General features: G+C 41.1%; 1 protein-coding gene across 2 annotated transcripts in view; it reads left to right on the top strand.

The window, feature by feature from the left end:
* The window catches only part of SLC41A2 (solute carrier family 41 member 2), a 160,217-nt gene extending 133,693 nt beyond the window's left edge, over positions 1-26,524 (top strand). Inside the window, exons 10-11 of one of the 2 annotated variants that reach the window (XM_088454350.1) lie at positions 4,896-5,044; positions 24,776-26,524. In XM_088454350.1, the coding sequence (XP_088310476.1) occupies positions 4,896-5,044; positions 24,776-24,961 (335 nt within the window). In that variant the 3' untranslated portion in view covers positions 24,962-26,524. Of the gene's footprint in view, positions 1-4,878; positions 5,045-24,775 lie in introns of those variants that run through there. The other variant, XM_088454351.1, reaches the window with a different exon arrangement.
* Positions 26,525-26,996: the final 472 nt, after the last annotated feature.

Genomic DNA, 26,996 nt, shown 5'->3' with positions numbered 1-26,996 from the left:
GGGGCGGGGTATAGAATGGAGAGGAGCCTGGGCTTTGTGGGTATTTGTATTTAACTGTTTGGTGCCCAGACTCTCCTCTCCAGGCTATACCCAGAGTCATCCCTGTGCCCCCTATGGAGTCTAAGAAAAAGACTTAACAGGTAAGACGTAAGTCTCCTTTTCTCAAGCATTTTAGCTGGAGAAAATATTTTTTTTTCATCTCTCTATTTAAAGAATTGAAAACTGCGGTGAAATCATCGACTTCGCAGAGTTTTCATACTGCTTCCCTTCCTGATGCAGCAGCCATAAGACTCAATTGGGGGCTTATCAGTAACCCTATTTATGGAGAAGAGAAAATTTTCTCTACTCCAAATGTATCTCCAAAAACGAGCGTAAGAGATCAATTTCTCTTTCTGCCAGGGCCGGATTAAGGCGTGTGGGGGACCTGGGGCAACTAAGTTGTGGGGGCACCCACCAAGCCACACGGAGCCTCGGCAGGGTCACACCAACCCTATGTGGGCAGGGGCAAAGGCAGGATTTTCTGGGGAGTTATATATATATATATATATATATATATATATATGAGATGTACAGTCCCGAATATCAGGACCAGGGCACTCTCCAAAGTTGTGTCAAGCAAAAATGTTTTTATTACGGCTTCATATAGCCGAAAATATTTTATAACTTCAATTCACAATATGTCGTCCAATTGTTTGTCAACATTTCGGTCCATAAAGGACCTTCTTCAGGACATTAATCAACAACAGCAAAATATTAATGTACCAATAATATGTGCAATATGATCTGTGAAAGAAACAAACACAAATGATACAGACAAGTCTCTCAGGCTTCATAAACCACAAAGACAATATACAAATGTATATACTAAAGAATAAGTAAAAAAATAATAACATGCAAGTGGACCAAATGATTAGTGTCCCCTAAATCCCTCTAAATATATGTCATAGAAACACTAATTAGAATATAAAATAAAACTAGCAGTGAACAAGATACAGCTTTTAGAATGACACAACCCATTTTCATACCTGATGTAATCTAGATGTCAAAATGCTAGTGCTAGTATTCTAATAACCCCTTTCTCCCAGACTCAATACATACATTTTGGTAACCTGCCTCTGCCAGACTCAATGGATTACTTAAAACATACAAAACTAATAAAGTACCTGTCAAACATGGGACACAAAGCCCGCAGAGTGTTGCTACTTCCATAAATGCCACGTGGTAAATAACAAGGCTAGTAGATCCGTGGATATGGCAGCGCAGGCATAGCCTACAATATACAAATATATCAGACACTCATAATGATAAATTGCTTAAACAGCAGTACAAGGCACAGTAAATGAAAGGTTGCCAAAATAACAGAGGGTAAGCCAGCAAAGTAAACTTACCACCGGGGAATCACCAGACCGCCAGCATATGTAGAGCGTGTGTGCCATACACACACTAGAAGGATCCATGAACATAAACAGCCGCGGTTTCCCGGACTTAAAACCTGACCAGCCGGAATGGCGTCATCACACGTGAGCGTCCCTCATAGCACCCAACAACCAAAGGTGCACCAGGAAGGGCGTCATCTAATAGGAAGCTGGCGTTCCACCGTATCCAGGCAACCCAGCGCTTGCGTGTTAGCCGGCTCGCAACATAAACAAACAAATATATATATGTGTGTAGCAAACGTATATATTACATACACACTAGCACACATATACAGTATAAACACATACATACACATATACACACACTAACACGTACTGTATATACAATAAAGTATACACATACAGTATATACACACAAACACATATATATATATATACACAATAAAACAGTACACATTCACTTACATTTTTATGCAACAGCTGCAGGTTGGTGGCGGGCACCTCACATCATTAGGCCTTGCGCCATAATGCCGCGATTCGCAGTTACCATGTGGGTGAGGCTTGCTGTATTGACTCCGCACCCACTACAGCTACTGTTGGGGGGAGTATTTGTCCTTCGGGGGGGGTATCTAAGTACTCATAAACCCCCCTCCCCGTGTGCGCGAGTGGTGGGGTTCCCTCTGTGTGTGGGGTTCACGGGACGACCGCCTCTGTCGCCCCCCCCTTAATCCGGCCCTGCTTTCTGCTCTCTCCCACAACTCACTTGTGCCCCGGCTCCACCTCCCTCTTTCTTCTCGTACGTCCTTGGGTTCAGCATCTGACATCAGAAGTGACACATAAGACAGCCGAACTGCGCATGTGCTTAAATGGCTCATGTATATTGGAGATGTTATCTGGCTTTAGTAATGCTAGAAGTTTCTCCAGGCACTTCCCCAGGACAGACCTTTAGCGCAAGGTCTGTCCCAGAATGATCTCTGATTAAAATAGTGTGGAATGATAGCAGTGAGATGTGATATTTTAAAAATATATATATCGCAACTTAAATAGAGCCCTTAGTTTCTAATACTGCCATGTTATCTGATGAGTGCAGCTGTCCCATGATTATCTGTATATTACCAGTCACATAAATAAGACTGTTATAGCATGCCCTGCTTAAACTGACTCCCTTATGCTGTGCATGCCCATGTGCCAGGTCTTCTGTGGCCTCAAACCATGCAGTAATTGCTCTAAATAATTTAGAATTTATTTACAAAACACACAGCCTAACATAGGTTCCCTATATGTTAATGCTATACTTCATCAGAAAATAGCTGCAGTAAATACATTTCTGCCCTCTTAATCAAGTGGCATCACTCCTAGCTTTCAAATGTCTATTAGGTGAAAGCCATGGGTTTTTAATGCACTGTGACTGTGCTACAATAGCACAGTAGTGGTGGTGGTGGTGGTGGTGGTGGGGATGGGTTCTTCACGGATCATTAATGCAGAGTTTCTTGTTGTTTCTCATAAGGGAAAAGATGCATTTTCTGCATCACATTATGTACTCGCTGAGTTCAGGCTTTGATATGTGTTTTTGACAATTATAATGTCAACAATGAGAACAGAAGCACTGTTAGGTCAAACACTGCATGCCGACATGCTAATAATACAATTTCAGTAATATAACATAATGGGCACAGCGCTCTAAGAGTGTGTACCCCTAGCGGCTCCAATATTAGAGCTGTCCTGATCTCTTGAATAGATACAAAATTTTAATATATTGGTACACTCTTGGGTACCTTAGATATCTTAAGTAGATGCAAACAGGCTGGTCAGACTACAGTGGTCCCGCTATTCCATGTATCTTCCCATATACTGTATGTGTACTCTGACCAGTGATATTATACATTGGAACGTTATTATTGATATTCACCCTATATTGACCAGGCTAACCTGTTTGCATCTATGTAAGATTAAAATATCTTAAGTAGCCTAGGACGCACCAATACATTAAAATATTGTAATAATACGATTTAAAGCATTTTAACAGTTGTCTGGTCTTTTCTTGAACACCACAACAGTGCTAATTAATCAGCAAATGACCCAGACATTGCACAATTTATGCTGCTATATTTCTGAGAAATCATCGTTTCAGCTTTCCACTCTCTAAAGACATAGGGCCTGATTCAGAGATGTATGCTAATGTATTCGCAACAGCAATCGCAGTTGCTAAACTATACTAATGCCTTCCAGAGGTTAGGGATTCCCACTGCTGCCTTCTCACATCAGTCTGATGACGTGCAGCAGCATAAACATCGGTAACATCGTCGCACATTGGCCAGTCATGCAGCATGTAAGTCAAGTCTGGCCAGCCGCAAACACTGCAGCTCTCCTGACACGCAGAGAGCTCTCATGCTGTAAAGGAGATCGTAATGGCTACTTTATACACGTCCATAAAATTATGTTTAAATGTTCAGACACGCCTGCAATTTTCTAACCACCCCACCCCCGTTACCACCTCCAAACGTTGACTTCCAGTCACTAACTTTGCAAGCGGTTCCTTTGTACGAGAGTAATCACAATGCAATTGCTGCGCATGCACAGCGAGGCTTTCGCGCATTTCCAAACAATCGCTCGATATTCAAAAATATCGCCTTTGCGTAAATCTCTGAATCACAGGCCCTGAGATTGCAAACCTGATTTGTCTATTTCAAACACTCAATTTATAATTTCCACATTTACAACCAGATTTCTAGATATATAACCTTTTGTTTTGTTTTTTTGTCATGTTTATATGATTTTCTCACTTTTCTTCTACTTTAATTCTTTTTCTGCAAGATAGTTGATGGCTTCAGTTTATTGAATAAATAAGTGAACCTTTCACCAACAATGTCATTGTCTTAGCTCAGATTAACAAAGGACTGCTGGCGTACAGTGGATAGCCATTTTGTGGATTCACCCAATGTGCATCAGAATGCACTTTTATCAATTGACTGGGAACCAGTGCCTCATGAATATTTGTCGTGCAGTGTCACAGTAATGTTACTGGTTACTTGTCAATTGTTAGGCTGCATATTCATGGCTATTGATTTGGCAAACCAAATGGCTTTTCTTGTTTTTGGTAATGTGGGACTCTTAAAGACTTATACTGTATGTAAAATCAGATTTTGTTTTTCTTCTGGTGCCCCATAAAACTCTGTCCAGGCACCCTTGTTTTTTGTGTGTCAGGGTTTTTTGTCCAGCATTTGCCATTTTGTGTATGTGTGTGGTTTGTAGCGGATTGAGAATTTTTGGGCACTGCAGCTGTTGCTGAACTAGATTTCCCAGCAACTGACTGAGCTGTTGGGAGGTTGTACAGTAGCTCCACAACAGATGAATTGCCAAAGGTTGCCGATATACTGATTTAAAGAGCCCAACACATGTTTTATCACTACTTAATGATTGATGACCGTGAACTGCAAAAATAAATTATTGAGCTGGATTTCATTAGGTTAATGACTTTATGACCATATACCCATAAACACAGTCTGTTTTATTTCACAGGAGTGAATAAGAAATCAGCTCAAGTTCTTATCTCCCTTGTCATCCCTGGGCACTTAATTTTTTTATACACCATTTATTTAATGAAAAGTGGCCACACGTCCCTGACTGCTATCTTTATTGTGGTTTATTTGTTGGCAGCTCTACTACAGGTAAGAACTATGCCCAGTGTTTTACTATAAGATGCTGTTTACTGTGTCACTCATGGCTAATTCAATATGCCATATGTTTCTTTCAATACAGGTATCTGTGTTCTGTATCTTATACCTTATACCCCTTTATCTTATACCTGTGATTCATTACACAATTTTTACAACTATTAATTTGTTTAATGAATTGCTCCCAACAACATTGTTTGCCTAAATGTTTCACATCTCAGTCGTAAATGGATTTTTTATATTCAAAATTATATTTGCAATAAATGGTGTTTGGGTTAACAAGAAACAGCTATTATAAACTAAGTGAGTAATATCACTTATTGGAGATGTTTATTAATCAAATGTTAGATAGCCTTTTGGTTAATTGAAGAAGATTTCCAGCTTAGAGATTGCCATATGGCAAATTCACTTTACATACAAAGAGGTCTTTCTGGAATGGTACTGTGTGCACTTAGGGGTGATTCAGCAGTGGACAGATATGCTATCGCAGCTGCTAACATGTTAGCTGCGATAGCTGTAATATGGTAATGCACTAAGAGATGTCACACCTCCTGCATGTATTACTGATCCTTGGACGCAGAATCAGATCATCTGCGTGTCCAGCGGCCGGCTAAGTGACGCAGATGCTCAAAAGAGGCCAGGAAATTTCTGTGAGCCGCCGGAGATCTTGGGCTCTACACCCCCCACCCCCAATGACTGCAACATGCCTCCATTTTGAGGAACAGAGGCTGTCGATCCCCCCCCCCCCCCATGCCACACACACACAGAAACGGCAGCTGATTGTCAATCACTGACAGTCTGCTGCCGGACTGCATGCATGAACGCAGACCCGATCTGCAGAAGCACAGAACGGGTTCTACACATGCACAGGTTCCCGAACACCGGAATCTGCGATCAGCAGTGCATTAGTACTTGTACACCAGGGGAAGGGATTTTACTAGCTTCAGCATAGAGTTGCAGACAGAACTATGGCAAAATACGTTAAAGCAGTTGTAGCAGAGCATGACTGATTCAGCCCTGTAATTCTTATTTACCAATACAGTGAAAAGGACTCAAATTCTGTCTGTAAGATATGTGCTTGGAAAACAAATTGAACCACTGACAAAATCTGTATTCACACCTTACTTCTAAACATATTTGGATTTTATGAATTTCAATAACATTCATATTTAGTAGGCGAAGCACTGAGCAGGAAGGGATATTAAAGTCAGTTAGCCTTGTCATGTCAGAAGCAAGGACATGTTCAATTCTTTAATAGTTTCCAGCTCCAACGGAAGAGCTCTAAATGAAAAAGAATAACTGTAATGATACTGAGCTCAGGGCTGTTTCACTCGGGCATGCCAAGTACGGTACCACTTATATTGGCCTTTAGAGACTTGTATTCTTTATTATTTATAAACACACCTGGATTTTTGGTCCCTCCATCTTGTTTATAATTCAATATTTTAGTTCCCAGGGAAAGCACACAGTGTATTAATGTGACAGCACTTGTTTAGCTGTCTATTCAGTATGCATGTGCTGCAGAGTTGTGACTTACCTCGCTGAAAAAAGACACTTCTGTATTTTATCTCTTCTTCTTTTTCTCCTCTTTTTACATTGAGTCATCTTAAAGCATCTAATTAGTAGGAGCAACATGTTTTTGCTAATAGTGGTGACAATAGGCCAAGAAGAATGATTGGAATTTAAACCTAAATCTTTGTAACAATGACAAAACATAATGGAAATAGGGATGTTGGGGGTGAAATACCAAATATTATTGATATTTATAAGGGCCCGATTCTGGGTTGTAAGCTAATGCTGCGTATTTGTACACAGCTGTTATACAAATATATGCAGCTGCCGGGAGATGTAGTAAGACGCACACCTGCGGCTTTGCAAATTGAAGCATATATGTACAAAGACAGCATTGGTGGCAGATAATTCAATTTTTGCTGCAGTCCTGAGTAAGCCTATGGTCCTGTAGAATGGCCGTGGGGACTGAGACACCGCAGCCATATTTATTGCGTATGGGATCGCAGTCGCAGGGTGCAACCCCCCACGAAACGGTCACGACACATCTGCGTTCTTTGCCACTACTTCCTGAAGCATAGATTTTGGCAATAGAACCACAGGGCCCATTTAGTTTGCCTATTTCTATTACTAAAACGTCATAGTCTTCCAACAAAACTATATTTAATCTGGACAAAAAAACTATTATATTTATTCTCAAATGCCCTTTCAATTTCCACTGCTCCAAACTATGCATATTGAGGTCATTTAGTCTTTCCTGGTAAGTTGTGTGACTATTCCCCAATTTAGCCACCTTTCTTTGATTGTTATGTCTTTTTATTAGAGATTAATGATTTGGTTTTGACTCTTTTTTTATTTTTTTTTGGCCAAATTAGCGCAAGTTCGGTTTCATTTATTATGATGCCTTTTTTGAGATCCGAACATAACTAAGTAAACCAAACTGCTCATCTCTACTTTTTATGTTCTTTTGGCGATAGGTTTTTCAGAGCTAAACAGTATTCTTAGTGTGGTCTCACCAATGACCCCCTCTCTCTCTTTCTGCTACTAATTATTTTATTATGTAAATATCCTTCTATATTGCTTTGCCACACTGTATGTTTGCCTTTTTTAAGTCGTCTGAAATAGTGACTTCTTGTCTCAACAGCTGTCACATTTTATACCAATAATTCTGCCTTTGTATTATGAGACCCTAGTTAATTATTTTTGCTTTTTTTTTTTGCATTGAAATGCAGTTGCCACACTCTTCACCATTCCTCTAAGCTACCTGTATCATCAATCATTTTAGTCACTTATCTTGGGTCTATCTATGCTGTAATATATCTTTATGTCCTCTCCAAAAAGGAATAATTATTTTTAAATACAATCAGTTATGTTACCAACAAAAATATTTAAGGGGACTGGTCAAAATGCAGATTCATAGGCTGCTCCACTGGTAACAACTCCCTCTTATCAATGTATTCCACTTACTACAACTGTCTCATCCAGTATTGGATCCACTCAACTATCGTTGAATCCAATTCCAAGCATTTATTTATTTATTAGTCTTTGAAGTGGCCCATAGTCAAAGCCCTTACTAAAATTCTGTCACTCAGGCAATAAAAAAACAATCACTCATGATTGTTTGACGTGTGCTTTTCTCAGCAAATCCATGTAATCTTGTAAAATAAATAAATCAGTTAATAGTGTAACTAGCACCCACTAAGCTTTTCTTGGATGCTTCCTAAATGGTCCCATTGACTTGTCGTCTTTCAGTTTTAAAGTTCTTCTAAGGATCTCTCCTCTGTAAATGGACTCTTGTCTACCTTCATTGCATCAATATTAGTGTTGCTTAACTGATATTCCTTTCCTTCTACTTATACTATGAATGCTGAACAGAAATGTGTATTTAGATGATCCACTATACCCTTATCCTCCTACACAAGACTCCCCCCCCACCCCCCCCTTTCCCATCACTACTTTTACTTTTCTTCTTTCACTTTTTTATCTAAAAAAGGTTTTAAACTCTTACGGAATGTACATTTTCTTCTCTGCTTTTGTACAGTATGTCTGATTTATTTCTTACCTTCCTTTCTACATAACCATTCCTCTAAGTCTGCATATATTTCCTGAAAGCCTGAAGCCTTTAAGAGCCAGATTGTTTTTCTTTTCCCTGTGTTTTTTTTTAACCTGTCTGACACAGAGATCTGTTGTTATGAATATTTTAAAGTTGTACAAAAAGAATTGAGATTCAAATATAAATGAGCTAATTGATGCTGAGCTGCAAAGGCCTTGGAGCACAAAGTCTCAAAGGTGGGTAAAGTAGGGTAGGGAGAAGAGTTGATTAAGTAACTCATCTGTAGATGGCTATTTCTAAAGCTAGGTACACAATTAATTAATGTTACGATCCGAACGATTGTTCAACTATTTGACCGTTTAAAAAACCCATTGAGAACAATGGGCCTGATTCACTACTGATCGCTATTGCGATGTACATGGGGATGTATATGTATATACATCGGGAACATCTAGTAACATCGGCCCCTACTCAGAAATTGCTTACCTCGTCGCACGCAGTGAGTACTCAAGCTTCGTATGCCATTCCAATGGCTAATTTATGCACGCCCAAGTAACTGCGTTTCTCCAACAACTTCCCCGTCATCACCCCAAAACGCTGACGTCCCGTCCCTCAGTCTGTGCTGGCTTTGTATCTGCATAGGTGATCGCAGTGCGATCGCAATGCTAGCTTACGCATGCACACTGTGATGCATACGCATGTGCAGTACGCACCATCGGCCAATCTGCATACGTTGTTGCAGTTGCGATCCGTAATGAATCGGGCCCAATGTTCATACTAGTGAATGAATGTTCATACTAGTGAATGAATGTTCATACTAGTGAATGAATGTTCATACTAGTGAATGAATGTTCTGACTCAATATATATCTGTTATAGAAATTAGTTTATAATTTGGGAAAATGTCATGCAGCAGGTCAGATTCAACCATCCGATCGATCTGCTTTGCACATGATAATCGGCCCTGGGAGCTGCATACACAAACTGATCAAAGACTCCTGGAGCGGAATCTTCAAGGTCCCTGATCAGCATTAGCAGAAAGTATCAAGCTATCAGGGATCTATGGTCAAAGCAAACAATTGTAATCAGGGTTGTTCGTGGTTTAACAGTGCCTTATAGGTTCAGAAAGGCATAATAGACCCTGTGTTAAATTTCTGGCATTTTCACGATTAAAATGTGTGGCTAGTGCAGCTTGTTGTCTTCAGTGTGGGGGCAGCACTGAGCACTAATTCTGTCGGCTCAGATGCTGCCCCCAGGCCTCGTACGGGCTGTGTGGCTGCCTGTGACATCATAAAGGTCACGCTGTGCAGGCGCACACCAGCCTGCCCCCTTGTAGGGCCGTGCCCACACTGTCTGTGAGATGTTCCCATGTTTGGGACCTCTCACGATACTGTCAAGCTTGTCTCCAGGGCCTACTCTTATGTTGACCTAACTTTTGTCCTCCTGCCCCTAGGCCACCCTGTAGGTTAGTGGATGGTTCCATAATTCCTTTGTAAGCTACCCCCGCCTCTGCTAAGTGTTTGTTTGGTAGTAGCACAGTATTTTATACATGCAGTTTTAATAAATAACTAATAACATTTGTCATTTTTCAAAATAGCCCAAACAGCCATTGTTCACTGTTACTAAATACTGTAAAGTGGTTTCAACAGATTAAAATTGAACAGTGGTTTTTGCATGAAACTGTCCATTGCTACTAGCTATCAACACTGTTCAATGTCTTACAACAGCCATAGATCAGAGTAATTCTGAAGAAAGCCTCTATATTATGCCAATAGTTTTTTTATTTTTAGTATTATATTTAATTTTGTATAGCACCAAATATTCTTCACTTGGTGGCAGAAGTACTTCACACTAGTAAAGCAGTGCAGTGGAGCTGTGTACACTGTATATTCTACATGAAGACTATGGGGGACATTTCTTATGATTTTTTTTAATAGTGTCACATCTTACTCCAGTGTTTTCTTTTTTTACCCTTTCAAGTTGTCATTTAATGGTGTGCTGCTCTGCCATTCCGTGCATCTCTGAATCAGGCCCTTAGTTACTGGATATGTAATAATGTGTACTACTCACACAACATCCCATTAAGATCCACATTCTGAACAGATGGAAAACTGATAGCCTTTCATAGACCTTCTAATGTCACAGTCCTGTATTATGAATAATAAATTGTATTGCAATCAATTTCTGTGGATCATTCAGCACTAATGCCCTTTCATGAAGTGGTAAGTATCCATATATGCATTTTTCCAATTTAATCTTTAAAGCAATAATTTAATATTAGGTTAAAACCTATACAGAATATTCCTATATGGAAAACCTATTGAAAGAGTTTGTTAGGAGTTGAGCATTAAAACCCTAAATATCAATTTAAAAAGGGATGTTTCCAATACTGAAAAATAAATCTCATGCTCATTGTCCCTAGATAAACACCATGTTTATCTCATGGAAAGCTTTTTGCTGTAAACAGGTCTTCTGTATTGTTCACGAAGTCTATTGAATGTGGTTGGCCTGCATCAATCAATATTAAATTCCGTATTTGAAGTAGTCACATCAATAAAGTGCAGGAATAGTTTAGAAATGTGGTTTTAATCTTCTTCACAAATTATCGAAGCTGGGGTGTGCGTAGGATTGATTATATTGATGCATTTTAAAGATGATTTAAACAGTGCTGTCTAGAATAGATGGGATCCATTATTCCTTGCTCTAGTGCATTCCCTATTCCAGCATATTAGATCTTAGCATCGATCATAAAAGATCTGTGACCCGGGAGTCACTTGGAGGTTCTTTCACCTTGAGAATGAGAGAGATACGTAAATACAGAATATAAGCAGTATTAGCAAAAGAAAAATAAACTACAACATAGGTAATGCAGTCAGTAAAATGAGAGATCAGTTATGAAATACAGAAATACCTGTTCATGCTAGAAAGGGCATAGCAGAAAATTAGCCAATTTATTTGAAATATTCTTTTGATCACAGATTTCAATGGAAGCTTCTCTGGGCACAGACTTGTAGTGAATTTGATATTTTCTTTCTCAATCTGGGATAGATACACATATTTTGTTGTGCCACCGTGGCGAGCAGGTCTGAATCAGGTCCTTTGTCCCAACAGTTTTTTCAGGGTGCGCAGAAAAAAAACTTGAATTTCCTCAGAATAAGCAACGCGAGTTTTGAATTGTATTGCAACTGAAATTCCTAGTTCACCCAACTCTAACATACAGTAATTAGATTGACCTAAAAGACTAATAAATAAATATGTTTTTGAGAGCAAACTTTCTGGCAGTGTTTTAAGATATAGGGATTGGTAAATAGCTTGAGTAACAACTTCTAGGTGGAGCTTATCTACTTAATAGCCCTAGGGCTGCATGCGGCCCTTCAAGCCTTCACCAGTGTCCCTCTGCTCCTCCCTGCTGTCACGACCGGGCACTGGGGCTACCTCTGTTGAGGTTGGGAACCGGGGGTTTTGGATATCCGTTGGGGAAAATGGTGAAAGCGACTTACTAAGTCTCCCAAGTGCGGTCAAACCCAGGTTTGGTGAGACCTGCCCAGAGGCGCGGAGTCTAACCCACTTGGAGGTTTTCTCCAGTGACCCCTCCAATCGGAATATGGTTTTCGCTGCACCAGTTATACTGAATATAACTGACACAGGGAACATTGAGAATAGCACGGAGGAATGTAAAAAGGATTTATACACAGAGAGGGGATTTTGTACACCTGCTTTATTGTCAGATTTGGTTGTTATATCTTATAACACTTGTTTAACCCTTTCGCTACTGAAGGTTTCCTCAGTCCTGTGCTGAGTCCATGTAGTAGTCCCAAAAATTAGGAATATGATAGCCCCCACAGAAAAGAACAGGACTTTACGTTATATTGTACATATATTAAACCCGGCGTTTCAAGACCTCACAGTGTCTTTTCTTCAGGGTGTTTCTGCTAAAACAATAGCGGAAAATGACACATTTTCATGTATATACTTAAAAGAAAAAAAACGTTGGATAGACCGTTAAAAAAAATGTTTGGTCTGTGAACACATAGTTACACAGTATAAGACCGGGTTTGTATCTTCCTCATTCAGGCAGACCTTCATAGCGACCACCAATCATTCAGTGCGTAGATTGTATTGATTAATATTACAGTATTAAATATTTATTATGCTTATAAGAATTATGTGTTACACATTAAAATACTTATTGTCAGAGGGTTTTTTTCATTGACAATAAAATATGAGCTCAATTCAAAAGATTAAACCTTTTTCTCGCACCTCAATAAACTAAATATCAGATTAGATTAGATGTTTTTTAGTCTTCACTATATATTTGAAAGGTACTCTGGTATAATCCATCACTTACTCATATATTCCAGAATAGCTACACCTCAACTTTGTTGTGCTGTGGCTGGATATGAATTTACTCCTTTTTTATTATATTTAATAATGAGAGACCACAAAGGGGTCTGTCTAAAATAACTTTGCTGAAAATGTCACTGAAGCAGGGCTGCCACTAGTATATGTGCAACATTTTTTGGAGCACCCCCCACCAATCCAACTATGTTCATAATGAATACTATCAGACAAAAACAAATATGCCCCCCACAGGAAAAAAAACACACATGGGCCCTCCACAGGACAAAAAAAAAACACATCGGTGGCCCAGAGGACAAAAATAAATTATATACTTACCTCATATGAGTTGCAGATACAGCGCTGTCTCCTGCAGTGCTGAGTTGCCGCACTCATTATGAATCTGATGGCGATAAGGGCAGGCTTCTTGTGAAGGCTTCAGGTGCAGCTTGCTTACATGTCATCTTGATGAGGGGTACATATGGTAGGAACAGAAGTTCCTTCAGGTCAACAGCAGGTGGCAGCAACTACATGTAATGTGCCACTGGCCGCCTCTCTTCCTCCCTTGCCCCTAAGTGCACTGCATGGCTGCATGACTTTCATGACCTCATGCTGCTGCGTCAAAGATGAGTAACAGCCCTACTAGGCCGTGTCTGAGCCGAAAGATTAAGCCCAGCGCAGCCCAGGCCACAATTTCAGCTTTCGCACTGCATCCCGCTATGGTGTGGCGTCCCCGTGCCGCCGCTCTACTTGAACGGGTCTAGAGCCGGCCCTGCACTGAATAACTACCCCTACCAATAAACTAAAGTCCTAGCACATAATCAGGGCCTTAGAGAGCCGTCCCAGGCTGTGTTACTCTCTGGGGACATGGCTTAATCGCGGGAGGTGTGGCCATGCCCCCCTTAGAAAGTAAAAAAACGATTTGCAGCACTGTGGTGGGGGGCGCTGTGAGCCCCTGAGCCATGGGCAAATCCAGGGGGGCACGATAATTGTGATTTCTCCCCCGCACAGGCAGAGAAGAGGAGGCTGCTGCTGAGCGGCAGCAGTCTCCCTGGTCCTACTGCAGCCCAGCACACAACAGCGTGTGCTGACAGGTATGAGGGAGGGGGGGCAGTGTCAGACCCGTGCAAATCCAACGAGCCCGGGCCCGAGTAATTAGCTCCCCCCCCTCCCTTTTGGCCCCTGCACAAAATACCAACATAATAAATGTACACAGTGTACGGTATGAAGAGAATACACAGCCTAGAAGACCTTGCTAGTCTGGAGCTCATGCTCTCGGGTGGCAGTGGTGCTAAATGACTGCACTGAGACATAAATAAATTACAGGGCATCAGTTCTCTGCAGTTACACATTTATGCACACATTGTGCACATACGTTTTACAGAAAACAGCAAGCTTCTTGCACAGTTACACTATAAAACACTATGCTTGTATTCTATTAAGTAAAATATAATAAACAGCGCTCATCATATATAGCTACCAATTTCCATTATTCCAGTATCATTACTCTTTTTATAGCAGGCAATGTGCTAATTCAGAAGCTACATTTAAAAGAAAAAAGGAAGAAAATGTATGAGAATTTCTGGGATCAGTTGGGTAACAAAACTCATGGAGGAAATGCTGAAAAGCCTAGAAAAAGAAGTATTATGAGAGGCTCTGACCAACACAAAAGTAAACGTGGCTAGCAACATGTAATGATAGACGGAGCCACTCCGACACAGGAGGAATCTGTCACAGTAAATGGGACTAACATGCAATAAGCAAAACATTGCACTGGTAGGCTTTAGTAGGGTGGATTGCACACATTAGTTATAGGAATGGTGCAGCTTAATCCAGCAGCATGGAGTTCACAGGGTTGGCAATGAACTGATAGTAGCTGAGTATGGAATGTCCTCACTGCTACATTAAGCCCAGTCACCATAAGATAACACTTATTGGTGAGATCTCCTCCATTGTCAATTTCCCATTGGTTTTAAATTATTTCTAGCAGTATAAAGGGCCCATTTATTGCAGCATATTCCTTGAAAACACACATTTTCAGAGAATACCTCCAAATAATTAGTATCCCCCATATCTATTATATGGGGGATACTATCTCTGATATCTGCCGCTGCCCCTCCAATTCCGACAACAGCCATAACCCCCATAGGTTTCTATAGAGGATGCAATGCTGTCAGATTTACGTTCTGGAGGCTTGGCCCCTGCAGCTAACCCCATCTACAGATGCTGTTGTGCTGCTGTGGCCTATGGGCTGCACTTCACAGAATTTGACACCCCCCCCCCCCACCCGACAATGACGCGGTCACTTCACTCCCAGCAAATCGCAGGGATGGGCTCCTTTTGGAGCCCCTGACCCTGCCAGTGCTTTTTCATACATTCGGCCTATACGATCGCATACTGCAATGCCCGTTTCTGGGCGGTGACGTCCTCCGTTTCCCATAACGGAAGCACGTAGCCGCCGTTGAGGCCAGGATCTCCATCGGCTGGCGGAGATTTCCTGACCTCTTTTGTGCATCTGCGACAGTCGGCTTGAGTGGCCCCATGGTCACTCAGACGACTGAGGATCACGCAGATGATTCGATGCTGCGTCATTGGACACAGCTCAGATCAGTAATGCATTCAGGTGGCGTGATGCCTTCTGCTGCTTTACCGTAATAGTGCTATCGCAGCTGCTACCATGTTAGCAGCTGTGATCGCAATACCGTCTGAGGCTGAATCACCTCCTATATCTACACTGACTAACACAAAAATCTCTGATCCCGTACATAAGTATGCACAGCCTAACCTCTCCACTATGCACCATTTATATCTCACAATCTCTGCATATGCAGTCATATTAGCTTGCATAAAAATTGTCAATATCTGCATGTCTTCACTTCAGTATTATACATTGTCTTAAATATAGCATTACTCCCAATAATCTAAACATCATATTAAATATTTATTACCTCTTAAAATCCATCAGGGACAAAAGACTGAAATACTCAATAGTAGCTATTTTATTATTTGGGTTTCTGGCCAGGGAACCCTTACAAGAAGCAGTCACACATCTATTGTTTGATTGTGTGAGACTGGACAGTGTGGTCATCACGATATTGCTATGTGGGTATGGAAGCATGGATGTGTTTTAGAAGAAAAAAAAACACTTAAGGTAGCACTGCCAGCCATCTTCTGAGTGACTGAAATAAATGAGAAATGGGGATTTAGCTGTGTGCAAAATGGTGGCCTTAACATAGGCTTAATGGAGACATTACCTTCCGTTACAACACACCTGGGAAATGGTATGAGTTTTACATGCCCAGAAAAGCATAGCTACACATAATGGAGAACACTTTTGTGTCAGAGATAATTAGAAAGACAGGAGTGTGACTATAATTTGTTCACTAGGTGGCATATAACACCTGTTAAATTAGGAACCATATCTTCACGCTGTGCTGTCAATGTAACAAGACAGCTGGGACAGCAGCTCCTATTTGCTGGTTTTACCTACTGTTACATATATAGTAAAACAAGATCCTTCCCATTTATGTGAAATATCTGCTCTTAATGATACCAAAGCATCCATAGCTTATTTCAGTGCAAGGATCCCCTATCCAGATATAAGAAATCATTGATTCCGCATCTGTTGAACACAGCAAAATCATTGTTCTCAAAATACTGAAAGTCAGAGGTTAATCTCCACTTGTGGAAAGGTTGTCTAAGGTGAGTTTGGCGTTGCTTAGGCAGGAAATTTCCTTCAAGAAGTGAGAGACACGTACTCTGTACTGAATTTAAAATCTGAGCTTGTATGGAGATCGTGACCTCAATTTCATAGGGTTAAATGCGCTAACTCTTAAAGTGTACATCGTTTTAAGACCTTCTCTACTGAGAAAAGAGGTCAGCTTGGGTATTCCTTCCTAGACTACTGCACTTAATTATTAATTTGATTTGTTTTCTTATTATTTTTCCAGAGTACATTTAAACCCAAGAGCATTTTTGTAGAAATGGGGTGACATCCCAATGAAAATATGTAATTTGAACTGGCTGCAGGATCAATTATTTTGACTGTTTTATATTATGTTATACAGTCAGGTCCATAAATATTGGGACATTGACAGAATTTTCATATTTTGTCCTCTATTCACCACCACAATGGCTTTGAAATGAAACAAACAAGATGTGATTTAACTGCAGACTTTCAGATTTAATTTGAGGGTAATTACATCCAAATCAGGTGAACGGTGTAGGAATTACAACGGTTTCTATATGTGCCTCCCACTTTTTAAGGGGCCAAAAGTAATGGGACAAACTAAACAATCCTAAATCTAACTTTCACTTTTTAATACTTTGTTGCAAATCCTGTGCAGGCAATTACAGCCTGAAGTCTGGAACGCATAGACATCACCAGACGCTGGGTTTCATCCCTGGTGATGCTTCCAGGCCTCTACTGCAAATGTCTTCAGTTCCTGCTTGTTCTTGGGGCATTTTCCCTTCAGTTTTGTCTTCATCAAGTGAAATGCATGCCCAATCAGATTCAGGTCAGGGGATTGACTTGGCCATTGCATAACATTCCACTTTTCAGCCTTAAAAAACTCTTTGGTTGCTTTTGCAGTATGCTTCGGGTCATTGTCCATCTGCACTGTGAAGCGCCGTCCAATGAGTTCTGAAGCATTTGACTGAATATGAGCATATAATATTGCCCCAAACACTTCAGAATTCATTCTGCTGCTTTTGTCAGCAGTCACATCATCAATAAATACAAGGGAACCAGTCCCATTGGCAGCCATACATGCCCACGCCATGACACTACCACCACCATGCTTCACTGATGAGGTGGTATGTTTTGGATCATGAGCAGTTCCTTTCATTCTCTTCTCTTCCCATCACTCTGGTACAAGTTGATCTTTGTCTCATCTGTCAATAGGATGTTGTTCCAGAACTGTAATGGCTTTTTTAGATGTTGTTTGGCAAACTCTAATCTGGTCTTCCTGTTTTTGTGGCTCACCAATGGTTTGCATCTTGTGGTGAACCCTCTATATTCACTCTTGTGAAGTCTTCTCTTGATTGTTAACTTTGACACATATACATGTACCTCCTGGAGAGTGTTCTTGATTTGGCCAACTGTTGTGAAGGGGTTTTTCTTCACCAGGGAAATAATTCTTTTGTCATCCACCACAGTTGTTTTCCGTGGTCTTCCGGGTCTTTTGGTGTTGCTGAGCTCTCCGGTGCGTTATTTCTTTTTAAGAATGTTCCAAACAGTTGATTTGGCCACACCAAATGTTTTTGCTATCTCTCTGATGGGTTTGTTTTGATTTTTCAGCCTAATGATGGCTTGCTTCACTGATAGTGACAGCTCTGTGGATCTAATTTTGGGAGTTGACAGCAACTGTTTCCAAATGCAAATGTCACACCTAGAATCAACTCCAGACCTTTTACCTGCTTAATTGATAATGAAATAACGAGGGAATAGCCCACACCTGTCCATGAAATAGCTTTTGAGTTGATAGTCCCATTACTTTTGGCCCCTTAAAAAGTGGGAGGCACATATTGAAACTGTTGTAATTCCTACACCATTCACCCGATTTGGATGTAATTACCCTCAAATTAAATCTGAAAGTCTGCAGTTAAAGCACATCTTGTTTGTTTCACTTCAAAACCATTGTGGTGGTGAATAGAGGCCAAAATCTGAAAATTCGGTCAATGTCCCAATATTTATGGACCTGACTATATTTATATATGCATACAAATGTAACTGTTTGCGTTCGGGATGTGCAACATATGTATATATTGTATATATATTTATATGCATATAGTCATTTTAGACTTGAGGAGCCTGTGCAAATTCCCTTAACGTGCAGAGTGTCAACCTATTGGTTTTTCTGTTATTTTGCTTCTCCCTGATGTCATATTGAGATAATACCTTGGTTTATTTCTAGGTGACTAAGCTATACAATATTGAAAACGCAATCCAAATTCATCCCGTAGTTTTTGCATGATGCTGGAATGAACAGGCAGACAAACAAAAACTTTTTTAGTCTCCATAGTTCATACACAGTCCCTAGGAGTATTGTACATTCCTCCCAAAAAAATGTACAGAAACAACCATTACAACTTTATTATAAGTATAGATTGTGTTTTAGACCCGATAGATAGACTCTTATCGCTGCTATTGGCGGCAGTAAGAAATTCATGTAATAAAAATCGCATCCAGGGGACAGGCGCTCCTATAGGAGCCCAACCCTGTGATGCGTAAAGTAAAGTGATCGTATCAGCGATCACTTTACTTTATGCTGCGGACCTACTGCACATGAGCGGTCATTAGACAGCGCATGTGTGATTGGCTGTTACTGGGTAGGGATCCAGAGGATCCCTCTCCCTGTAAATTGTGCAATATGTAGCCCATAGGCTACAATGACTAATGCCATAGCTATTTCGATCAGAAACAAGGAAATACATTCAGGGGATACTTACATTTTGCAGATATCCCCACAAAAATGTTAGTTTCTGGGGGGTTTTCCACAAAATGTGTATAATATATCTGTCCCTAAAACAGAACTGTAACATGTGAGTGACTTACCTTAATGAAAAAGACGAAGAGAGAGGATCCACTCAGAGCTCCCACCCTGGCTGAGAGAGAGATGAAAGGGGAGCTGAGTGTGATGTCCTGGTTTTGTTGTGGGCCCGGGGTGGTGATAGCAGCAGACACAGAAGCAGATTTAAAACAAAACGTGGAACTTTTAATAAGTGGTTTGGCAGACATGAACAATGGGAGAAAATAAGTCCAGGGATGGCACTAAAGTGCAAATGGGAACTGAGGTGAATGCAATGATTAAAAGTCCAGGTAGTGGCAGATAGGAGTAGTCCAGTATCCGGGTTTTGTGAGGGTGGTGAAAAAAGACTTGTCCAGCAGTGTGAGGTTCCTGTTAATAGGGAAATGTCCAGTTAATGGCAGGCAGGGGAAATCAGGTGTAGTGGTTGAAATGAAAAATGCAGGCTGAGGGAAAATCATCCAGCAGAATGTCAGTGGAGGCAAGGAGCAGGGTGAACAGCAGGACTTAGGTTCTCAGGCAAGGGGAAATTAATGGAGGATGCAGGGTAGTCCAGCGGGGTAGGAGAAGACAAGCAGGCAGGCAGGTAGCGTTACACAGGAACAGATGGTGAACACAGGGAACTCTCTCTCAGCTATGCTGAGAAACACATTGCACTGGCAATGAAGTGAGGCTCTGAACCTCCCTAAATACCAAGTGCTGTGCCGTGACTGGCCATAGAGAACATGTGACAAACCAGGATTGGGCGATTAGGTCACGTGACCGGAGGCAAGATGGCGGCGCCCATGCCAGAGCGGAACGGAAGCACCACCAGGCCTCACCAGCCCAAAGCGATAACATGCCCGCACAGAACCACGCACAGTCAACGCCCCTCGCCAAACACCAGCGCCACCGCCAGACGCCCCCCCCCGCCATAGTGACCTCACAGGTAATACTCGTCGACCACCATGCCGAGAAACTCTGGTCGTGACACTGAGGGGGAAGAAGGGTGGAACATATGTGAGGGGAGAAGGGCGCAGAGCTGCTCCCGGCGGAGGTGCCAGCCCACAGTTACTAGTCACTCACTGTAGGGGCCAGAGTGAGGAGTCGGGCAGAGAAGGACTGTGAGGAGAGAGAAGGTGAAGCAGCTGGAATGGGGATTATCTCCGTGCCCGGCCCCGTGGCAACCTTGCTCCCCGCGACCCAGTACATTGACTTGCACCTCTCACCTATATCCTGGGCCTATTTTGATACATATACCCTCTTAACATTCTGACTTCAGTTACAGTATTTTTATTGTGCAGTATCCACACAAACCATACCTTTTTACACATGTTTTTGCATTTTAATAAAATAGAAAAAAAAATTTCAATAAGACTCGAATGCACAGTAGTTTTCACAAAGTCTCATAATAGTAACTATTTGCCAAATTGGAAATTCTCATGCATTTCTGAAGAGTCTCCCTATTGGAGTGATACCCCACTTGTATGGAATGAGTGGGGCAGGCACAAAAAGGTGGCAAAGGCATTTAGCAAACTATGTATATCCATGCCAGAAATGCACAATTGATGCAGGAGGTGGCATCCAATAGGGAAAATTATTTTTCACATTTTACATTTATTTAATGGGCCCTTTACACATGAGGAAAAACGCTAGTCTCCTAAAGATTCTAATAATGGCCCATTCATTTTGGGGCCTTCTAATATTGAACAAAGTTTGAACGTTTTCGGAGTTTGCCTGTGGAAACTTATACTGTCTGCAGATAGTGTTGGTTCCCAAAGCCCTGCTCCATTTTTTATGAGATGGTGCATAGCGTTGCGAAGATGAATCAAACCGGTGTGGAATGCGCGAACTCAGGTCACACGTGCGCACTTACAGGCAGTGTAAAGTTACGCTACTGCTCTTCGGTGGCTTAACTGTAGGCGCTAGGGATCGTGTCAACAGCTGCTCATTGGAGCAGCTGTCCCCACACCGGAATAATGCCAGTAGTTAAGTATCCAACACCGCAATTTGACGAGTTGGATACATAATTGTCGGGATAAGCCACTGAAGGAGACAGTCACCTTATAGTTACCTAAATATTGTGGGGGGGATTTTGTCTGGCGATTATGATTGTCAGACAAGAAATAAAATTGAGCACCCTGGTTTAAAAGAGGAGACTCCCCTCTTTCAAATAAGGCTTCCCCCATTTATTTTGGAGAAGGTATGAGGTCCCTTATTTTTTAAAGCAGCGTGGGTGAGCAGGATAGTGAGTGTAAACAGCCCCTGGTATATGCACCCTTTTTTTTTTAGGGGAGTATCCCCTGATTTGTTCCATGTATGCTTTCCAACGAAGTATACCCAAGTACAGGCTGTAACCTGATGTTCTCCTGCAGCAAAGGCTCAGTGAGCGTATGTTTGCAAGTAATGCAGAGTTGTGCATACACATAATAATTACGCCTGTTTTCAGTTGCCTTTTTTCACCAAGGGTAGAGTGGTGCAAGTGCACACTGATAATGACGGCTATGAAACCAAGTGTACACATAGGGTTTGTCAAGCTGCACTTATGTGTACAACTCTGCATACGAGAGGAAAATACATATTTAGGTCCTGATTCAGAGATGTTCGCTATGCACACAGCAGCTGCTTTGTGCATATATGCTAATGCTGCAGGAGGTGTCTCAAGAGAGAAAAAGACGCCACCAGGCAGCATCTCAGATCTGATGCCTGTGTCCGAACATGCAAGATCGGATCAACATCGCTTTGCAGCATCCGCCATCTGAGCAAGGCTACTCAGATTGGCCTCCTTACCTGCGCTGCCAAGGCTAGTAAATCTGCTTCGGAAGATGCAGACATTGGCCACGGCTCTCCCAGAAAACGGCGAAGACCCGCTCCCTGTTTTCGGGAAAGCTGCTTAGCGCCTCAGGCAGAATGTGTAGTCTGATACAGGGAGGCAGCATAATCGGGTCCTTGGACAAGGTTAGGAGCAAGAGACATGTTCTATTCTAGTACCTATCACTTACATCATACTGAAACACTACTGGGTATAAAAAAGGACAGTCAGCCTATAGGAAGCAAGTACTGAGCCGAGGCCCCTTTTCATAGGAGCAAGTGTGGTAATGTGACTGTTTCTAAACTGGCAACTGTCATGAAAACTGAGCAGCTTAACTGATGTCCTGTCAGAGCATTCACTCTTACACTGCACTAACAGGGAGACAAAGGAAAAGTTTAATGACTAGGTTGGAAGGTTGGATTTTAAATAAATGAGGTCCTATGAACATCTTTGAGTAGAATAGCAAGGCACACATCTGCATGGAGGAGGGGTATACAACAAAACCATGGGTACCCAGTCACATCACAGCACTTTTACTTAGACACAGGATGGTTGCTGCAATATTTATCCTGTGCGGCTTTTCATCATCAATTGATGAGAATTAAAATGTATGGAGAATAAAAATGAGCATTGTCTAGTAAGCGGTGTCTAAAATAGTGGAACTAGTGCAACCCATAACCTACTAATATTTATTCCGTTTTAATATTTAACAGTAAAAAAGAACAGGCAGCGTAGGGGCTGATAGGTCCAAGAGATCCATCTGAAATCCAACGCATCTCTGCATACAAACATCTCTGCATAGCTCAAAATTCCATCTACACACTCGACATAAGATCTCATTGCCCTGTCACATCCATTCAGCAGCAAGTGGAGTAGTGACTGAGATGCACAAGACTTATTGCCAGTAAATCCATGCGCTCTGCCATGAAGTATGAGCAGTTCTAAAAATCGCAAGATGTGTCCGCAAATTGGTCTCTTTTGCAACTCTAATTCAGGCCATAGATTATTGTTTGAAAAATACAGAGTTGTGAATCCAGAGTAATCCTTTCATATTTTTGTGTATGTGGGAGAGAGAAAGAGACTACTGTATAGGCTGCATATTACAAATGTTGGGCATACATAGCCAGATAAAATGCCTGTTAGACTGACAGACATTTTATCTGGCAGCCTGTCACCCTGCTGATATCGTGGGCATACACTGTGAGATGTCTCACAGTGTATTGGCCCCAATATCTGTGCTCCGTCCCCTGGGGAGGTGACATATCCCTGTTCCTTCCATGGAAAGGAACAGGGGAAATGTCTGTCTGTCGGCCGTGGCAGGGCATACACTGCCCGATGCGGCCAACATTTTAACTTGCAGATATCACATTGGACACATTAAACTAATAATGATAGCTTTTATACATAAAAAATTATATTTACTTAATGTGGTTGATATACACTGAACAGCCATAACATTAAAACCACTGACAAGTGAAGTGATTAACATTGATTATATAATTACAATGGCAACTGCTAGGGGGTGGGATATAGTAGGCAGCAAGTGAAAACGAAAGGCTCCCATACACTGTGCGATTGCAACGTGCGAGGCAATAGGGGATCTGTCGTCCGACATATCGGGCGGTCCGCACACACGGTGCGATCTGGTGGCCAACCGCCCGATATGCCGGCTCCCTCACTCCCATAGACATGCATGGGATCGCACAGTCATGCAGAAAGTGCAGGGGGTGCAATGTACGACCCCACTGGAGCGTGCTTGGCTCGACATCAGGGCCATACACAGTGCGATATAACAGGCAAATCGCACCAATCATTCGGATCGCCTGCTTTATCACCCCGTGTATGGGAGCCTTGAGTTCTAGAGGTTGATTTGTGGGAAGCGGGAAAAATGGGCAATTGTAAGGATCTGAGCAACTTTTACAAGGGCCAAATTGTGATGGCTAGATGACTTGGGTCAGAGCAGCTCCACAACGGTAGGTCTTGTGGGGTGTTTCCAGTATGCACTGTTTTGTACCTACCAAAAGTGGTCAAAGGAAGGACTACTGGTAAACTGGCAACAGGGTAATAGGCGCCCAAGGCTCATTGATACGTGTGGGAAGCGAAGGCTAGCCCTTCTAGTCTAATCCCACAGAGGAGCTACCGTAGCACAAATTGCTGAAAATGTTAATGCTGGCTATGATAAAAAGGTGTCAGAACATACAGTGCATCACAGCTTGCTGCATATGGGGCTGCATATTCCCAGGCAGGTCGGAGTGCCCATGCTGACCCCTATCCACCGCCGAAAGTATGTATGTGTATGATATATATATATATATATATATATATATATATATTGACAAGTGGAGGCAAAACACCCAGTCTCCTGTCCACGGAATGCACTCTGTTAGACTCACCTTGCAAATAAGGCACGGCTTGTGTGCCTTAATCCAGGATCTTTCCACGTGTAAGCCTCTGGAATGGAGCAAACATTCAAAACATTCTGATCATTCAATTGCTTGTCTCTTTCAGGTATTTGCTCTGCTGTGGATCGCAGACTGGATGGTGCATCACATTTGGAGGAAGGGAAAGGACCCAGACAGTTTTTCCATTCCTTATCTCACTGCATTGGGAGATCTCTTAGGAACTGCTTTACTTGCCATCAGTTTCCATGTTCTTTGGCTTATTGGGGACAGAGATGGGGATGTTGGAGACTAACATATTTTGAAAATACAGCCTCATGCTGTGGAGATTCCACTGCCTAGAAAATGATTCCTGATAATGGCGAGGAACATAAAATAATTGACAATTGTATTTAAAGATTTAGAATGGATAAAAAAAATTTCTACAAATTCACATTAATTAGTGGCTTTCATGATCGATAGGAAACAGGGGAATTGTGTATTTGCCAAATGCACTTTACATATGCACATCTTATGGCTTTATAATTTAATTTTGTAAATTCATATGTGTTACTTATATTGTGGTTTCAAGGTGATGAATATTTGTCTTTATTTTAGGTACATTTTTTTTTTTTAAGAAAGGTTAGTAGCATTAGTGATTAGGTACTTATGTTTCTTGTTTTGTTTTTTTCATTACAAATTTGTTTGACTTTTTATAATTTGTTGTTTTAGGGCATATGCATCTATTTTAAATATGGAATTGTTTGTAAAAGCAACCTATTCATAGTGTACATGTACATTGCTAATTTAGTAAAGGTTAGCATTGTTCACAAATCAAATTTTACAAAACTTAAAGTAAATGGCATTTACACTTAACTTCGTAGACTTCCAGCCAAATTATTATAAATCTGAATAATCTATATTTTGTACATAAACTTTCTGGTGCTTTTGCCATTAAAGTGTTATAAAGTTTTGATTTTCATGTAATACAAAAGAGCCTCCAAGGGCAAAGTTTACTGTGTTCACTATTTTGTGACCATCGCTTGTTCTGTGACAATAATAATCAGTACTTGGGATACATATACTTACATTGGTGTCATTTTGTTTCTATGGTAGATGGAAGAAAAAGAACAGACCGTGGCAATAGCTAAGATCCTGATCACTAAACTACAAATAGAAATACGGCCAAATGTAACACCTTCCAGTTTGGCAAAAGTTAAAATCTTTCAGCAGTTTTGCCACAGGATTTAAAGGGCCATTTTAAAAAAAATTGTCCCATTGTATATAAAAGTGAGGTTTCATTAATTTTCCAAAAGTTCTAGTTCAAGAGGCAAAGCAAGCACTATTGCATAATAGTTTATTTGAGTGGTTCTCAAACTCGGTCCTCAGGATCCCACACAGTTCACGCTTTGCAGGTCGCCCAGCAGGTGCATGGGTGTAGTCATTACTCACTGACACATTTCGTAAGATCCACAGGTGGAGCTAATTATTTCACTTGTGATTCTGTGAGGAGACCTGGAAAACATGCACTGTTTGGGGTCCTGAGGACTGAGTTTGAGAACCTGTGGTTTATTTCACACTATAGTGAGTAAGGTAACAGCGTTGGTTTGCAATAATACTGTACACATTTAGCTTTATTTTTTCATTAACATTCGTTTAATAGTTTAAAAATGTATACTTGAAAATATTTACTAAGTCATATGGTAATAGTGTAACTGTCCTTTTAATGTCTTTATCATTTGCCAGCTGGTGTTTGACTGACTACTACTTAATTCGGTGGTGGAACAGATAAAAGTGATAATCAGACTATTACTACACAGAGACATAAGACAGAAATGCCCATTTCCAATTGCCAATAAAGTTCTGTGACCACATTCAATATTGCGTCTGCTCTTTCAGTGTTGTGTATATATTGCCACTGCGTATATATATACAGTCAGGTCCATAAATATTGGGACATTGTCAGAATTTTCATATTTTGGCCTCTATTCACCACCACAATGGCTTTGAAATGAAACAAACAAGATGTGCTTTAACTGCAGACTTTCAGATTTAATTTGAGGGTAATTACATCCAAATCAGGTGAACGGTGTAGGAATTACAACGGTTTCTGTATGTGCCTCCCACTTTTTAAGGGGACAAAAGTAATGGGACTATCAACTCAAAAGCTATTTCATGGAAAGGTGTGGGCTATTCCCTCGTTATTTCATTATCAATTAAGCAGGTAAAAGGTCATTTGCATTTGGAATCAGTTGCTGTCGACTCTCAATATGAGATCCAAAGAGCTGTCACTTTCAGTGAAGCAAGCCATCATTAGGCAAAATCAAAACAAGGCCATCAGAGAGATAGCA

This window comes from Taudactylus pleione, unplaced genomic scaffold (genome assembly GCF_031769625.1).
Source record: "Taudactylus pleione unplaced genomic scaffold, aTauple2 ptg000040l, whole genome shotgun sequence".
Classification (NCBI taxonomy): domain Eukaryota; kingdom Metazoa; phylum Chordata; class Amphibia; order Anura; family Myobatrachidae; genus Taudactylus; species Taudactylus pleione.
This window is presented reverse-complemented; position numbering and strand designations above follow the sequence as displayed.